The sequence below is a fragment of the Puma concolor genome, chromosome A1 (genome assembly GCF_028749965.1).
Source record: "Puma concolor isolate L17-30 chromosome A1, mPumCon1.1.hap2, whole genome shotgun sequence".
NCBI lineage: Eukaryota > Metazoa > Chordata > Mammalia > Carnivora > Felidae > Puma > Puma concolor.
This window is the reverse complement of record NC_141667.1, coordinates 117024523-117040901: the sequence shown is the minus strand read 5'-3', so window position 1 is coordinate 117040901 and position 16379 is coordinate 117024523. Positions and strand designations below refer to the sequence as shown.

At 35.4% G+C, this 16379-nt stretch overlaps 1 protein-coding gene across 1 annotated transcript in view; it reads left to right on the top strand.

The window, feature by feature from the left end:
* MTREX (Mtr4 exosome RNA helicase) overlaps window positions 1-16379 on the top strand; it is a 108108-nt gene that overhangs the window by 2496 nt on the left and 89233 nt on the right. The window contains exons 2-5 of the mRNA XM_025925061.2: window positions 6836-6973; window positions 8339-8405; window positions 12314-12376; window positions 13238-13350. Of these exons, the coding sequence (XP_025780846.1) occupies window positions 6836-6973; window positions 8339-8405; window positions 12314-12376; window positions 13238-13350 (381 nt within the window). The remainder of the gene's footprint in view (window positions 1-6835; window positions 6974-8338; window positions 8406-12313; window positions 12377-13237; window positions 13351-16379) is intronic.

Sequence of the window (16379 nt, the reverse complement as noted above, 5' to 3'; positions counted from 1 at the left end):
AAAATTAATTTGACTTGAGACGAAGGAAGTGATAATACTATATCCAAATGGAGGTATCCAGTGGGCAATTTTAATTAGGGTTTGGGCAAACCTTAGAACAGGAGGTTATGTGTACATATAGGGATGTTTGAATTGGTAGTGTTTGAGTTGGAGATCCTTTGGGCAAGTACAGTGATGCTGAAGACAAAGATTAGAGGGATAGCAGAACAATCACTGTAAAATGTCTTGTAAGTGGGAATGAAACACAGTAGAAAAATAGTCTTTCTCATTGAGGTAAAAGGAGTTGGGAGACGGTGGGGGAACATTTAAGGGAAAATGAGAAAGACAGGTTCTTTTATTTTTTTTCCGAATAGGAATAATTAGTAGTTACTGTATTTTGGGCAACTACAATATAATGAGGATAATACACAAGTAATTTCCCACTTTAGTAAATACTGTGCTTCAAAATTACTAAGGTAAAATTAATTCACTTTGCATTGTACTAGTGGTAAGCTGTTTCCACGAACTTCTAAAGGAAGAGTTTGTAGGATACAAAAATCATCAAATTTACATTTTAATTTTATTAGGAAATATGTGAACATTAGAGAAGGGAAACACATAAGAAAATACAGAACACTAGGGACTTAAGGGATTTTATTTACTAACAACATTCCTTTTTTTTTTTTTTTTTTTTAAGTTTACTTATTTGTTTTGAGAGAGGGTGTTAGTGCACACGAGCAGGGGAGTTGGGGGGCGGGGTGCAGAGGATCCAAATCTGGCTTTGTGCTGACTGCAAAGAGCCCTATGCAGGGCTCGAACTCACAAACCATGAGATCATAACCGGATCCCAAGTTGGGCACTTAACCAACTGAGCCACCCAGGCGTCCCCTGGATTTTCTTTCTTAGGCTGTCATTTAACTAGTTCCTGTATCCTCAAGTATTTACTGTAAATTGTCCTTATATCTAAAGCTTCACTGTCCACTACGCCACTGTAGCTATTGCATACTTAAACTGTAGCTAGTCAGTATTGAGATAATGCTGTCAATGTAATATGAGATTTTGAAAACCTAATGTAAAAAAAAAACCACAAACTGCCTCATGAATCTTTATCTTGATATGTAATGAATTGATAATGTTTTCCATATATTGGATTAAATGAAATACTGTAAAACTGGTTTCTTTTTAACTCTTAATGTGGTTTTTAGAAATTTAGAATTATGTGTGTAGCTTGCATTATATATGTATATATTAGATAGCTCTGATAGAATTGATTAGATTCAGGTTTAGTTTTAGATAGGAATAATTCATAGTGGTGCCATGTACTTCCAATTGCATTGTATCATAAGATTACATCATGAGACATATGTAGTGTTATTCCACACTTTTTAAGATCGATCATTGGCTTAAGATAGATCAATCTTACTCCTCTTCAGCGTTTCACACGATGGGTTTAGCACGCACCTATGTTGATTGCCTAGCTCCATTATTTTGTTGGTGGTTGGCAAAATGGCAGTTTTTCTATTTTTGTCCTTTCTACGTTTATTACCTCACATCCATCTATAAAAAAAAAAAAAAAGAACACTCTCGTACCAGCTGTTACCTTGAAATACAGTGCATAGAAGAAATAGGAAAAATGCTTGATAATTTATCAATTTTAACAGAGATTAGTTGTGTCCTAAGGAACTTCAGTGATGACCAGCATGGGTGTATGATTATGTGTTTAGCTTCTTGATGAATGGATTTTCATGATTTGATGTGTTACACTCCTTTGCACTCATTTTTCTTTATCTTTTTTAAGCTTTATTCGGGTATATTTGAAGTATCCTAGATCACTGCCACAATCAAGACTCCCAAAAGTTCTGCATGCCTTTTTGTGATGCACCCCTCTCTCCAGTCCTCCTTCCAGGCAACCCCTGATCTTTCTGGCACCGGCGAACAGCTTGCATTTTCTAGAATTAAATTTTAAATGAAATACTACAGTATATATTCCTTTTTGGTCTGGTTTCTCATATTCATTGCTTTGAAGGTTCGTTCAGTTGTGGTGTATATCATCAGTTCCTTTTTGTTGCTGAGTGGTGTTCAGTTTTATGGGTATACCATATATGTTTATACCTTTATCTTTTGACGGACATTTGAATCATTTGCATTATTATTTTTCATAGTCCTACCAATGCTAATTCTTCGTGTTGGCTCTTGTCTCCTTTTGACAAGCTTAATCAGTCTTAGATAGCTTCTCTGCTTTTTGCCAAATGATACTCTTGACTCATACATTTTCAGCCCAGACCTGGAATCTGGTGTCTCCAAAGGGTCTCTAGTTCCTTATAGTGGGAAATGTTCTTTAGGGCTTCGAGTGCTCTTGGGTACAGGATTTCATTGCTTTTAGGTCTTTACTGTGGAAAGAACTGGGGAATCATTGTTTTTAGAAAAAAATAGAGTTCATGCTGACATTTACAATACAATTAATATTATAGGGTCTTTTATTTGGCTTTTTTGGTTTTTATAGTTTTATCCTTTTTTTTTTCCTGAAAATGTTCATCCGTAACAATATTACATAAACTTTATTTTATGTATTCTTATAAGATTTAAAAAAATAATAGTGCATAATAATACTGCAATTCAGAATAAAATATTGAATAGATTGTGGTTCTAGTTCATGGTTCTTTTTGTCCTTAGAAAAAATGTAGCACACCAACAGTGAAAATACTCTGTAATAGTTCCTTTTTGAAATGTTTATGCTACTAATTTGATACCTGTTATGTTCACTTGTTTCAACTTATTTTCCATTTTAAGGATTGCTAAAATTTTAATTTTTAAATCATGGTAAAACAGTTTATGGTTCCAAAATCAAAAGTATAAAACAGTATTCTTGATTTTATCTTTGCCTCTTCTGTCCTGTTTGTTCCCTCTCCTTGAGTTTTTGGTTTCTTTTTACTATTTCTTTTTTTAATTTTTTTTTTTTTTTATGTTTATTTTTGAGAGAGACACAGAGAGACAGAGCATGAGCAGGGAAGGGGCAGAGCGGGAGAGGGACACAGAATCCGAAGCAGGCTCCAGGCATTGAGCTGTCAGCACAGAGCCCAACTTGGGGCTGAAACTTGGAAACCGTGAGATCATGATCTGAGCTGAAGTTGGACACTTAACTGAGCCACCCAGGCGCCCCTCTTTTTATTATTTTCTTTCTGAAAATACACATGTGCATGTCTGTCTTCACTCATTTTTATGCAAAAGGTGCCATTTAAAACCTGTTCATCTTTTTTCTCTTAACATGATGAAATACAGATACCTCTATGTTAGTATATAGAACTCTTACATTGGGTTATTTTCAGTTTTTTACTGTTACAGATAGCCTTGTACATGTCTGTTTTTGAAATTTTTAAAAATTTTTTGCCATGTAATTTTGGCATAGATTCCTAGTAGAATTATGAGGTTAAAGGGTAAATGTATGTAGTTTTGCTAGGTGTTGCCAAATTCTTTTCCACAGGCGATGCACCTTTGTCTTCAATGGTGTGGCAGGCCGAATGATTCATCTCCCTCTCCCCCTTAATGATGTCCTTGTCTCAATCCTGAGAATAATTGTCAGAATTAAGAAATTAACATTGATACAGTACTATTATCTAATCTATAGACTTAGTTATATTTTGCCAATTGCTTTAATATCCTTTATAAGAAAAGGGTTCTATGTTGGATTCCATGATGTGGTTGTCATGTCTAGAAATAACATATGTTCATGGGGTTTTAGTAATAAAAAACTTACTCTTAAAGGGTAAGCTTGTTATATGTGACACTTTATTTCCATCTTTCTGTTTAACTCCGGTGTTTCAAGGGTGCAAATTCCACATGTGACATACATACCAAGCTGTAAGAGAAATAAATAATTGGGGACCTAGAACTCTAACATAACAGTCTTAAAGAATAATGTAGTTCTTCTGAAGGAAGGTATTCTATAAATTTAGGTTTTAAGTTTCTCAAAGGTATAGGAATTAATTTTTTTGTTTTATGGCTGTCACCAGCTGCTAGTAGGTTTTAAGTGTAGTGGTTTTGTAGATGCTTACTAAATCAGGGTTAGAGTAGTGGAATGTTAGAACTAGAGGGATCTTCAGTATCTTCCAAATGTCTTACTTTACTGAGGACCGAGGATATTGATGGCTTGTCCAAAAGAGATTTATATAAGTAGTTAGCAATAAATAGACTGGGCAAGAATGGTTACCTTTTCCACTAAATTGGGAGGAATTGGGTTTACATATTTCAAGTTTTGCTTAGCATCAAAGAAGAACCTTTGTTAGCAAAAGATTGTTCAGGCATACCTCAGATCATTACCACTATTTGATACTCTTATTTAAAAAAAACAACTTTCTGGGGCGCCTGGGTGGCGCAGTCGGTTAAGCGTCCGACTTCAGCCAGGTCACGATCTCGCGGTCCGTGAGTTCGAGCCCCGCGTCAGGCTCTGGGCTGATGGCTCGGAGCCTGGAGCCTGTTTCCGATTCTGTGTCTCCCTCTCTCTGTGCCCCTCCCCCGTTCATGCTCTGTCTCTCTCTGTCCCAAAAATAAATAAACATTGAAAAAAAAAAAAAACAAAAAAAAAACAAAAAACAACTTTCTAAGTAAAACACAAAAAGAGAAGTGTGAAAGTCCATAAGTTGAATTTTCATAGAATAAACACCAATGTAACCCCCATTTGGGACAAAAACTAGAATATTTCAGACATCCTTCCCCCCATAAAAGTGACTATCTTGATAATGTGTTAGGTTTTTTTTCTGTTTATGACTGTAATGTAAATGGAATCATTTAGAATACATTCCTTCGTGTCTGGCTTTGGCTCAGCATTGTTCATAAAATTCATGACAGTAGCTATATCAAGTTGAATGCAGAACCAAATGCAGAGTCCAGATGCATACTTTTAAGCCACACATTAAAGAGATTTGCAAAAATATAAACAATGTCACTCTTCTCATTAAAGACTATTTTTGAAAATACTTATTTTTTTATCAAGTGTCATTTATGTTTAACAGTAATGTTAACATAATGTTAAAATAACATTGTTTCCATCTTAAAATGAATTAATAAGTAAATATTTTAATAAGAAAAAATTTTTCAATATTATTATCTAATGTGGTAAATATCAATAGGTATTACTACATAAACAAAATTCTTTGGAATTAATCATTTTTAAGACAATAAATAATTCTGAGGCCAAAAATTTGAGAGCCACTGATTTGGTATAGTCTATATTTTCCTGATGAGCACTTGTTTTCAGTTTATTTTTGTATGCTTATTGGCCATTTGGATATCCTCTTTTATAAAATACCTGTTGAAGTCTTCTGTTCATTTATTTATTTTTAAATTTGTCATCTTCACTCTATTTTAGTTACATAGCTTTTGTCAGTTATATGTGGTTCAGATATCTTCTTCCACTCTTTTGTCTTGCCTTTTTATTCTCTTAATTATATATAAATATATATATATGTATACATACATATATATATGTATGTATACATATATATATGTGTGTGTGTATATACATATATACATATATATATATATATCTTTTGGTTGTCATCTTACCCTTTATTAAAATAGTTTACTTTGGGGGCGCCTGGGTGGCGCAGTCGGTTAAGCGTCCGACTTCAGCCAGGTCACGATCTCGCGGTCCGTGAGTTCGAGCCCCGCGTCAGGCTCTGGGCTGATGGCTCGGAGCCTGGAGCCTGTTTCCGATTCTGTGTCTCCCTCTCTCTCTGCCCCTCCCCCGTTCATGCTCTGTCTCTCTCTGTCCCCAAAATAAATAAACGTTTAAAAAAAAAAATAAAAAATAAAATAGTTTACTTTGTAGTTCTTAACTAGCTGGGCATTCCACTGCACCACTATTGATGTCATCTATGATGTCATGAGGGTGGCGGCCATCAACATTGCAGCCCACAGACTGAGTGGTCCCCAGAATCTCTTTAATAGTTCTAGAGAGTTCCCTGGCTAATGATCCATGCCGCATCTCTCAGGCAATGTTGACAATCTCATCAAAAGTGGTATTTCCACTGTGCTTAATGTTTTTCTGCTGCTTTCTGTCTCTTGGACGTTCCTTGAGGGCTTTGATAATCAGGGCGGAGGCAGAAGGTACCACTTCAGTCTGGGCCTGTCTGTTCTGAATGGTCAGTTTCACTGTAATCCTCAGACCCTTCCAATCACCAGTTACCTTGGCAATGTCATCACCAACCTTTTTACTCTTAATGATATTTTTTGGTTAACAGAAATTCTTGGTTTTAGTTCACTCTGATTTATCAAACTTAATTTTTGGTTAATAATTTTATGTACTGTTTAGTAAAATATAAAAATAATTCTCTCATTTTATCTTCTAGAGGCTTTGTTGTTTTGCCTTTCACAGTTATATCTAAAATCCACATGTAATTGATTTTTGGATGTAAAAGCATGTGGGTCAGATTAAATTCCCCTTGGCTTTTTAGTCCACCAAGTGCCATTTATTGTCATTACTTTTGACCAATGAATTCAACCACAAAAAATATTCTCTAACTGTAATATTTTGGTAAAAGCAAAAGTATTAAATGTTTATTGAAGGTCCTCTTGTATGTAAATGTTTAACATTATTTTAATTCATGGTTTTTAAAAATATTAAGTTAGTGTGAGCTGTAAAATATTTTTAAAGCAAAACTTCCAAGAAACTTTGAAATATCAAAGGAGTGATATTCAGTTTTATTAGGGTATTCTGGGCTTTAGCCAGTTTTGATTTGTTTCATCTCCTTCCATGCCTTTTTCTGTTAATGACATGTATAATACATGGAGTAATATTTTATGGAATCATCCTTAAAGTAAAAACTGCAGAACTGATTTTTAACCATTTACTTTTCAGGAAACGTTTTGATGGTAAATTACAATCGGAGTCAACTAATACTGCAAAAACCAAGAGAGATGCAGATTTTGAGGGCACAGATGAACCCATATTTGGAAAGAAGCCTAGGGTGGAAGAATCAATAAATGAAGATTTAAGGTAGTATTCCCATTGGCATAAATGTCAGTAACTCTTAAATGGTTGCGTGAAGTTTTGAAAATTACTTAAATGATGCTACTTTATGAAAGTGTTAAATTCAAGAAATGAAAAATATATTTTAGATATATATTCATACAAAAATATAGAACATCTGTATAAGTTTGGGGAAATGGAAGACAACATAGAAGAGTCATCTTTTAATGTTTTAGAATCCAACTTGTGAGAAAGAATCGTGAAGCCTGATTTTTTTTTTTAAGAAAAAAACCCCACATTTCCTTTATTTATTAATGTCAAAGAATAGGATGGAACACAGAGAGTGGAATAAATGGAAAGAATAAAACTGACCCAATGGAAAAAGTAATTGAAAAGGAATGTTAAGAGGAATTAGATTTTTACTGTTACGTGTTAGAATAGCGTGGCTCTGAATCTCAAGACTGCTATCAGTGAGGGAGACCATGGATTTCTCTGACTGAAATAGCTGGTATTTCTCTTTATAAAAGTTGGTGTCAGTTACTTAGGTTAACCTGTTTGTTATTGTGTGATGGATCTTCACAGCTTTACTTCTTTCTTCTTGTATGCCATATTTTGGCTTGGCACTACCATGAAGAATTTACTCTGAATTTTTTAAACTAGTTAGCTGTTGTAGTTAGCAGAAGTTACTACTGTGTATGGTGGTAGATGTGTTGCTGAAATATTTCTGATACACCGTTTTCCAATGCTAGTGGAATAGGTTACAGTATAATAGTGGCAATTTAAAATCATTGTTGCTTATTATAGTAACCCTTGGGTTTTGTTCAAAGTATGATTGGTTATTGATTTAAATAAAAATCAAAAGTAAATAAGAATAATCTAGTATAAAAATACATCTATTTTTCTTTACTTTGTCCACAGTCATGTCCTTTCAGAATCTAAACAGAACCTAGATGAGTATAACTTAAGATTTTGAATAGGGAACACTTCTGTTAATTATAGCAATGTCTGTATTAAGCTAGTTTATTTTGTACTCTCTATCATGTGTAATGGTTTTTATAACGAGCTTCGTGTTTTGAAGTAGTGACGATGCTTTGGAAGGGGTACTTTTTTTTTAAATAGTTACTGGAATTCAGCTGACATAATTCTTTGAGTAACCCACTTGGCATCTGTTCTGTATTTGTAAAATAGATGTTAACTGATTTTGAATTCTCAGCCTATGTTTGAATAATGTGAAAACTTTTTTGAATATTCTTAATAGCCAGATTTTTTCCAATTTGTAATACTCATAATTAGGCAGTGTCCTTTTCCTTAGCAATTCATACAGGAGGCTTATTATCTAATCATAGAAAAATAATGTATTTTAACACAGCTTTAATACTTTTTTTTTTTAAGTTTGGCTGACTTGATGCCCAGAGTCAAGGTACAATCAGTTGAAACTGTTGAAGGGTGTACACATGAGGTAAGCACAAACAGTATATGGAAATTGGTGTTACAAATGGAAGTTTGCTTTGGACTATCTATTATGATCAGCAAGCCATTTAGCCTCAGGGGCTTTGGAAACAATTACAGTTTCTGTAGGGTATATAGTCAGGTGGAAGGAGCTGGGGTTTTGTATCCTAACCTGAGCTAGTATCCTGAACAACACTTTATCTTGAACAGCACTTTATCTAACTACAGTCTTGGATAAATTTCTTAACCTTTTTTTTTTTTTAATGTTTGTTTATTTTTGAGAGACATAGAGACAGGGCATGAGGGGGGAGAGGCAGACACACAGAATCCAAAGTAGGCTGCAGGCTCTGAGCTGTCAGCACAGAGTCTGATACGGGGTTTGAACTCATGAACTGTGAGATCATGACCTGAGACAAAGTTCGATGCTTAACCAACTGAACCACAAGGCGCCCCAAATTTCTTAACCTTTTTGACATTGTTTTTAAAAATTTTTAAATTTGGAATAATGTGTTGGTTGTGAAGATTATAGAAGAAAATTAGTGTAAGGTACCCAGCACAGAGTAGGTGTTCAATACCCATTCATCCCCTTACTCCTAAAGTCAAGTAACAGTGCCATTTTATAGGTCACATGCTTTTTTATGTCCTGCTCTGGTTACTGATACATTGCAATTTCATTATTCGCCACAAGGTGGTAACCACTGATAGCTTGTAGTACCCCTTTTAGAAGAATTTATAAATATAAGGGACTAAAAAACGTTAAGAGAACTGTAACACTCTTTATACTAATAAAATCTTATTAAAAGTCTTTATTGAATGAGCAGAGTAATTCCGAATTAAAATGGCTTTTGATAAACATTTATAACCTTATTTTTTTAAATACCTGTTTTTTAGCACTTGTTTCTATGAGTTCCTTTGTATTCCTTTAGAATAGCACTTAGTTTGGAATTTGTAGTACCCATTTGATCATTCAGTACTTATGTTAGACCCTATTCATTGCTCTGGTATTAAAAAAGATGAGGGGAGGGAGACCACACAATTTGCTCTTAAGAGGTCACAAGTTCTTGTTGTCCTTCACAATTCTCCACAATCCCTCCTTCTGTCACTTCTCAGTTTTTTAGCAGCTAACTTTACCTTTTACTTCATTTAGAGGGTTGAGGCTATCAAATTGGAGTGTCCTCTGTTTATAACCTTCTTCACCAAGCCTGTTCACACCTGTCCTGTCCACTAAAAGGAAAAGGCAATGCTAAGGAGGCTTGTTCAGCTAGTGTTCTTGGTTGTAACTTGTCATGCTTTCACAATGACCTAGAAGCCTTCATTTTCCCTTGTTTCTAGAGTTGAGTCTCTTCTGTATTTGCCCTTCCCTATCAGCATGTGAATATTCAGAAGATTCTCTTATTCTAGGTTGCTTTTCAGCCACTATGTTGTTTTTTTTCCCCCTTTTGTGGTCATTCAATCAGTATATATCTTTAGAGTGCCAGGAACATTGTATTATTCACTAAGTATAAAGAAATAGAAGAGATGTGGTCCCTTACTTTTGAGAGTTGCTACTGAGTGCTCTGCTAGGAAAATCCCTGCTAGACTTTCTAACTTGCCATTCATTTTTATAAATACACTATAATTAGATTTCTTCTTTCTCCATTTCTTTCAAACTGTTGTCACAAGAATCACCAATGACTATTTAGTATGTCTGTTTGACTCGATCATTTTGCTGGTTTTTTATTTATCTGACTCCTTAGTCTCTCTTTCCTACCATTACACGTTAGTGTTACCCAGACTGTTCTCAGAGAATAAAAACAAAAACTTTTTGATTTTTATACATGTGAAACATAACCTATTATTCTTGCTGCTGTTAAATCTTGCAGAAGCTAAAATCTTAATTGCTTCACATTGATGTTCTTGGTTCATGTCATAGAAAGTACCAAAAGAGATGTGAGAGGGTCACTCAACTGATGAGATACAGCCATATAGGTTAATCATATCTTAATGGGGATCATAACATGATTTGGAGTCTAGGCTTCAGATTTTCAGATCCAGAAATTTGATTTTCTCAGTGTACCAACAGTTGTGCTTTCTTGGATAGACTCACTTTTGTTATATTCATAAGAGATGGAGGTATACAAAAACATGTCATTTCCTTAATTTAAAGCATAAGTAGTTGTCTCACTATCAAACTACCTGTAAATTTCTTAGAATCCTAATAAAGGGGAATATACAGTATTAAGGGAAAGACTAGTGAAAACTGTTCTGTCCCCCAGAAGTATTCATTCATTAATAAAAACACTTGATAAGTGTTTCTTAATGTATGCAGCATAAAATACCACAGTCTTACTTATCTCACCTTTATAGATTCCATTTAGAATGTCACAGTCCTTCTAACACATTCATTATACTGGGTATTACTATTCATTAGGTTTCATAATTTACTAAGTTTCACTATTTTAAATTACGATCAGAGTCTAGTTATTCATTTTTTAAATACAATCCACATTGTGGTTATATGTTTGACCCTGAGCAACAGGAGTTTGAATACAGATTTTTTTTTTTTTTTTTTTTTTAAAGTAAGCTTCATGCCCAGTATGGAGTCCAACTTGGGGCTTGAATTCATGACCCTGAGATAAGAGTCAGATGCTTAACTGAGCCACCCAGGCGCCCCTAAATGTGGACTTTTTTTTTTTTGATAAATACAATACTGTAAATATATATTCTCTTCCTTAGGGTTTTCTTAATTTCATTTTCTCTAGCTTACTTTATCATAAGAATACAGTATAAAATACATGTATATAATATGTGTTAATCAACTATATTACCAGTAAGGCTTCTGGTTAACAGTAGGCTACTGATAGTAAAGTTTTAGGGGAATCAGAAATTACACGTGGATTTTTGACTGCATGGGGGGGTGGGGGGGGTGTTGCCCCAAACCCCATGTTCACGGGTCAGCTGTAATTGAGTTGGAAATTTACTGAAGATTTCTTAGTATTTCTAAGGTGGGTAATCTCATGTAATACTTGCTTATTTAGGTTTTGCTCTTATAAATTATTTCTAATTTTAGTGTGTACCTTATTTTGCCCCTGTGCATTATTTAAACACTAAATGGTTTAATTCTTAGGAATTTAGATACATTATGAACGGCTGCTCTCCAGATCTTTTTTTTTTTTTTTTTTTACACTTTTATTTCAGAGAGAGTGCGAGTGCCCACACAAGCTAGGGAGAGGGGCAAAGGTAGGGAGAGAGAGAATCCCAAGCAGGCTCTTTGCACAGCATGAGCCTGACACAGGTTTCAGAGAGAGGGAGAGTGAGTACCCACACAAGCTAGGGAGAGAGGCAGAGAGAAGGAGAGAGAGAATCCCAAGCAGGTCTATGCACAGCATGAGCCTGACAGAGGTGTATCGATCCCACCACCCTGGGATCGTGATCTGAGCTGGGTTGGGCACTCAGCTGACTGAGCCACCCAGTTGCCCCTGCTCTCCAGATCTTAACCTTTACTGGAGGAAAAGAAAGTTTCTGCTTTAGGAAATATGGAGTAGTATTTTATTCTACATGGTTTTCTTTCATGTGGCAGCGTCTGTTTTTATGTCCACTTAGCTTTTTTGAGCATTCCTTAATATTAGGCAGTACATTACATGTGGAAAATACAAAGATAGCTAAGATAGGTCCTAGACCTTAATAAACACAATTTCTTTAGGGAAATGGACTTAAAGGGTTTTAATCCCCTTACTGTTAGATAAACATAAGTAGAGGTTTTTTGATTATTGTAGCTTTAGCATTTGTCTTGTTGTTAAAAGCAGTTATTTAATTTTATAGTGTCTAAGACTGTAGCAGACCCTATCACTTGTAGTTTTCAAGCCAGCATTAATTATGGAATGTTGAATGTTCATCAGTTCTCGAATAGTAAGTTGGTGATTTTTGTTTTAACATTAGGTTGCACTTCCTGCAGATGAAGATTATTTACCACTTAAACCTCGCGTTGGAAAAGCTGCAAAGGTCTGTACTTTGGGCAATACAGTTTGTACAGTTTTGTGTCTCTTTTCTAAAAATCTTAAAGATAAATTCTTTCAAATGAGATTTTTATACTTCCCAGTGTGTGTATACCAAGAAGAAGCTACCTGAAGTCAAATATAATGAGAACCAAATCAGTAAACTACCATGAAGAAAATCATGCATGATGTAATGAGATTTTTAAAAATGAAAGTAATGATTCTCCACATTCTTAAAGAATTTAATGAAAAATATATCAATCTTTCTTTAGAAAAAAAGCATGTGTGCAATGTCATACATATAGTTGGAGAAGTTTAACAAGCTTTTAATGAAACTTAAACTCTAATGCTTATGTTAAATGGATTTTGAAGTACTGGTAGACCTTAAATGATAATTCAGATTTTCAGAGTCATTTTTCTCTAAATGAAAAATGGAGCATTTCTTTAAGTCTAGTAGATGTATTATTCTGCCTCTGCTGAGGTAACTTAAGTGAACTCGAGCTGAGTTCCCATCTGAATGGAAAGAATACCTATTTTAGGGGTTGCTGTGAAGGTTAATAATGTATGGAAAATGTGTTGCACAGTGCCTACCACAAAACATGTTGACAAATGGCAGTGTTACTCTGTTATAACTAATATAACGTGTATGTTAGCATAGTAAATTGAAAGATAGCAGAATTAGCTTCTGTGCTGTTTAAAGGTGTTTTTTTAGTCTTCCTAATTTTCTCTGGTGGGTGGCATAATTTTTAAATAGAATCATAAAGAAGTGTTCCCAGAATGCTTCTGTGGGGGCTAGCATCTCTTGATTTTAAGTGTGTTCTGATATGGCTAGATATTTTCATGCCAATACTACTTTTTTCTTTTATAGGAATACCCGTTCATTCTTGATGCTTTTCAAAGAGAAGCCATTCAGTGTGTTGATAATAATCAGTCTGTTTTAGTATCTGCACATACATCAGCAGGAAAAACTGTATGCGCTGAGTGAGTAGCTTTCTATTTAAAGGAAATTTTAGGCCTGTTAATATTTGTTCCTATGCTGGTTTCTGATGTTATATTCTCTTGTTGGATTGACTCCTTTATTATTATATAATCTTTTTTTATTTCTTATTATAGTCTTCGTTTTAAAGTCTATTTTGTCTGATCTGAGTGTGGTCTTCCCTGCTTAATTTTGGTTTCCATTTGCATGGAATATCCTTTTCCCGTTCCTTTACTTTCAGTCTGTGTGTGTCCTTATATCTGAAGCGAGTCTCTTTAGGCAGCATATAGCTGAGTTTTGTGGTTTTTATTCCATTCAGCTATTCTTTTTATTGGGGAATTTAGTCTATCTACATTTAAAGTAATGATAGATATGTACTTATTCCCATTTTATTGTTTTTTGGCTGTTTTGTGTTCCTCTGTTCCATTCTTGTTTTACTGTGTACTTTTTAAAAGAATTTTTGAAATAACTTTATTTTTTAATCTCACCCTTTACAAGTTTAAATTTTGGGGCTCCTGGGTGGCTCAGATGATGATTAAGCGTCTCACTTCAGCTCAGGTCATGATCTCTGGGTTCATGAGTTTGTACCCCGCGTTGGGCTCCCTGCTGTGGAGTGGCTCCCACAGAGCCACTTCAGATCCTCTCTCCCCCTCTCTCTGCCCCTCCCCTGCTAGCATGCTCGCTCGCTTGCGCGCTCTCTCCCTCAAAAATAAATAAAAACTAAGAAAAAAATTCTTTTTACTGTATAAATTTTTTTGATTTTTGCAAGTAAAGACAGTTTTACTTCTTTCTATTTTAAATACTTTTACTGTCTTGCCTTATTGAACTGACTAGCACAGCCTAGTACAATGTTGAATGGAAGAGATGAGAGAGGACATCCTTGCCTTTTTCCTGGTATTAAGTCTTCATCAGCATGTTGTTATCTATAGGTTTTTCTCAGATGCTTTTTATCATTTTAAGGAAGTTCACTTCTGAGTTTGCTTGTGTGTGTTTATATGCCTATAGAATATTTTGCTATTGTATTTTGTCCAATTTTTTTTCTGTTAATATAATGAATACATTAATTTTCAAATAATAAACCAGTCTGAGATAAACCACAAGGTTACGATACATACGCTTGTAATAAATAGCAGTATTGTGATTTATAAGATACATATTTAGTCATTTTGATGACCAAATACATGTTTCTTGTATGTATTTAGTCTTCATCCATGGTTCCTGGGTCAAGACTTCTAAAACCCTTGGAATTTCATGTGATAAGAGCAATAAAGGTCTTTTGTTACGTTTTAATGAGTTGACTTTGGATGGACTGGTTGCCAGGAGAACCAACTATGTGATCCCTGTAGAGTAGAGGGAAGAGGGCTGAGGGTTGAATCAGCCACTGACCAATGATTTAGTCGTGACTGTGATGTGAAGCTTCCATAAACCCAAAAGGACTCAGGTCAGTGAGGTTCCAGGTTGGTGAACATGTGCAGATGTTCTGGGAACAGATGTTCCAGAGTAGTGCACACCTGGATAGGAAGGGCACTGGGAGATCTTCATCCTTTCCCCATACCTTGCCCTGTGTATTTCTTCATCTGGTTGTTGTGTATCCTTTAATATAATGGCAAATATAATTAGTATATTTACTGAGCTCTGTGAACTGCTCCAGCAAATTAATCTGTACCAAGGAGGAAGTTGTTGGAACCCTCTATCTGAAATCACTTGGTCAAAAGCACAGGTATCTGGCCTGGAGCTTGCTACTGGCATCTGAAGTGGGGGCTGGAGGACAGTGTTAACTGAGCCCTTAATATGTAGAATCTGTTGCTATCTCTGGGGAGTGTCAGAATTTAGTTGAATTCTCAGACACCCTGCCAATGCCTGAGAATTGGTTGGTGGTGTGAGTGGGGGACCCTCTCCCATGTTTGAATTGGGTCTAGGAATCCCCCCAAAATTCATGTTGGTAGATCATTATTGGATTAGATTTGCTTAAATTGTGGTAAGAATTTTTGCTTCTGTTCATGAAGGATGTTGGTCTGTAGTTTTATTGTAGTATCTTTTTTTGGTTTTGGTATCAGGGTAATGTTATCTGTTTTTTTTACAGATTAGTCTGCTAAACTGATGCTGTCTGAACAGCATCATTTTTCTTCTTAAAGAAACACTTTTACATTTAATGGTAGCACAAATCTCTTGATGAAAAATTCTTTTAATTTTTTCTTTCTTTTGGTAAAGATTTTATTTTTAAGTAATCTCTCCATCCAACGTGGGGCTCAAACCCCCAACTGCAAGATACTAGAGTTTCATGGTCCTCCAACTGAGCCAACCAGGTGCCACTCTTCCACCTTTTGTATATCTAAAACATCTTTTACTTTGCCTTCATTTTTGACAGATACTTGCAGTCAATAAAGAATTCTAATTCCTCTAAGAGTACTTTTTGACTTGCATAGTTTATGACAGGAAATCCCTGTCATCCTTACCTTGTTCCTCTGCAGATAATGTATCGTTTTTTTCTTGGCTACTTTTAATTAAGATTTTATCTTTATCAGGGTTTTTTTTTTTTTTTTTTTTTTTATTTATTTTTTTTTTAAATTTTTTTTTTTTTTCAACGTTTATTTATTTTTGGGACAGAGAGAGACAGAGCATGAACGGGGGAGGGGCAGAGAGAGAGGGAGACACAGAATCGGAAACAGGCTCCAGGCTCTGAGCCATCAGCCCAGAGCCCGACGCGGGGCTCGAACTCACGGACCGCGAGATCTTGACCTGGCTGAAGTCGGACGCTTAACCGACTGCGCCACCCAGGCGCCCCTCTTTATCAGGGTTTTAAGCAGTTTATTTATTTTTAGAGAGAGAGAGAGGAGAGCATGAGCTCTGGGGAGAGGGGCAGATGGCGAGAGAGAATCATAAGCAGGCTCCATGCTCAGTGCGGAGCCATGCTCCATCCCATGACCCTGGGATCATGACCTAAGCAGAAATCAAAATTGGGCACTCAGCCCACTGACCCACCCAGTCACCCCTTAACCAATTTATAAGGAGGCTTGATGTAGTTTTTTTCATG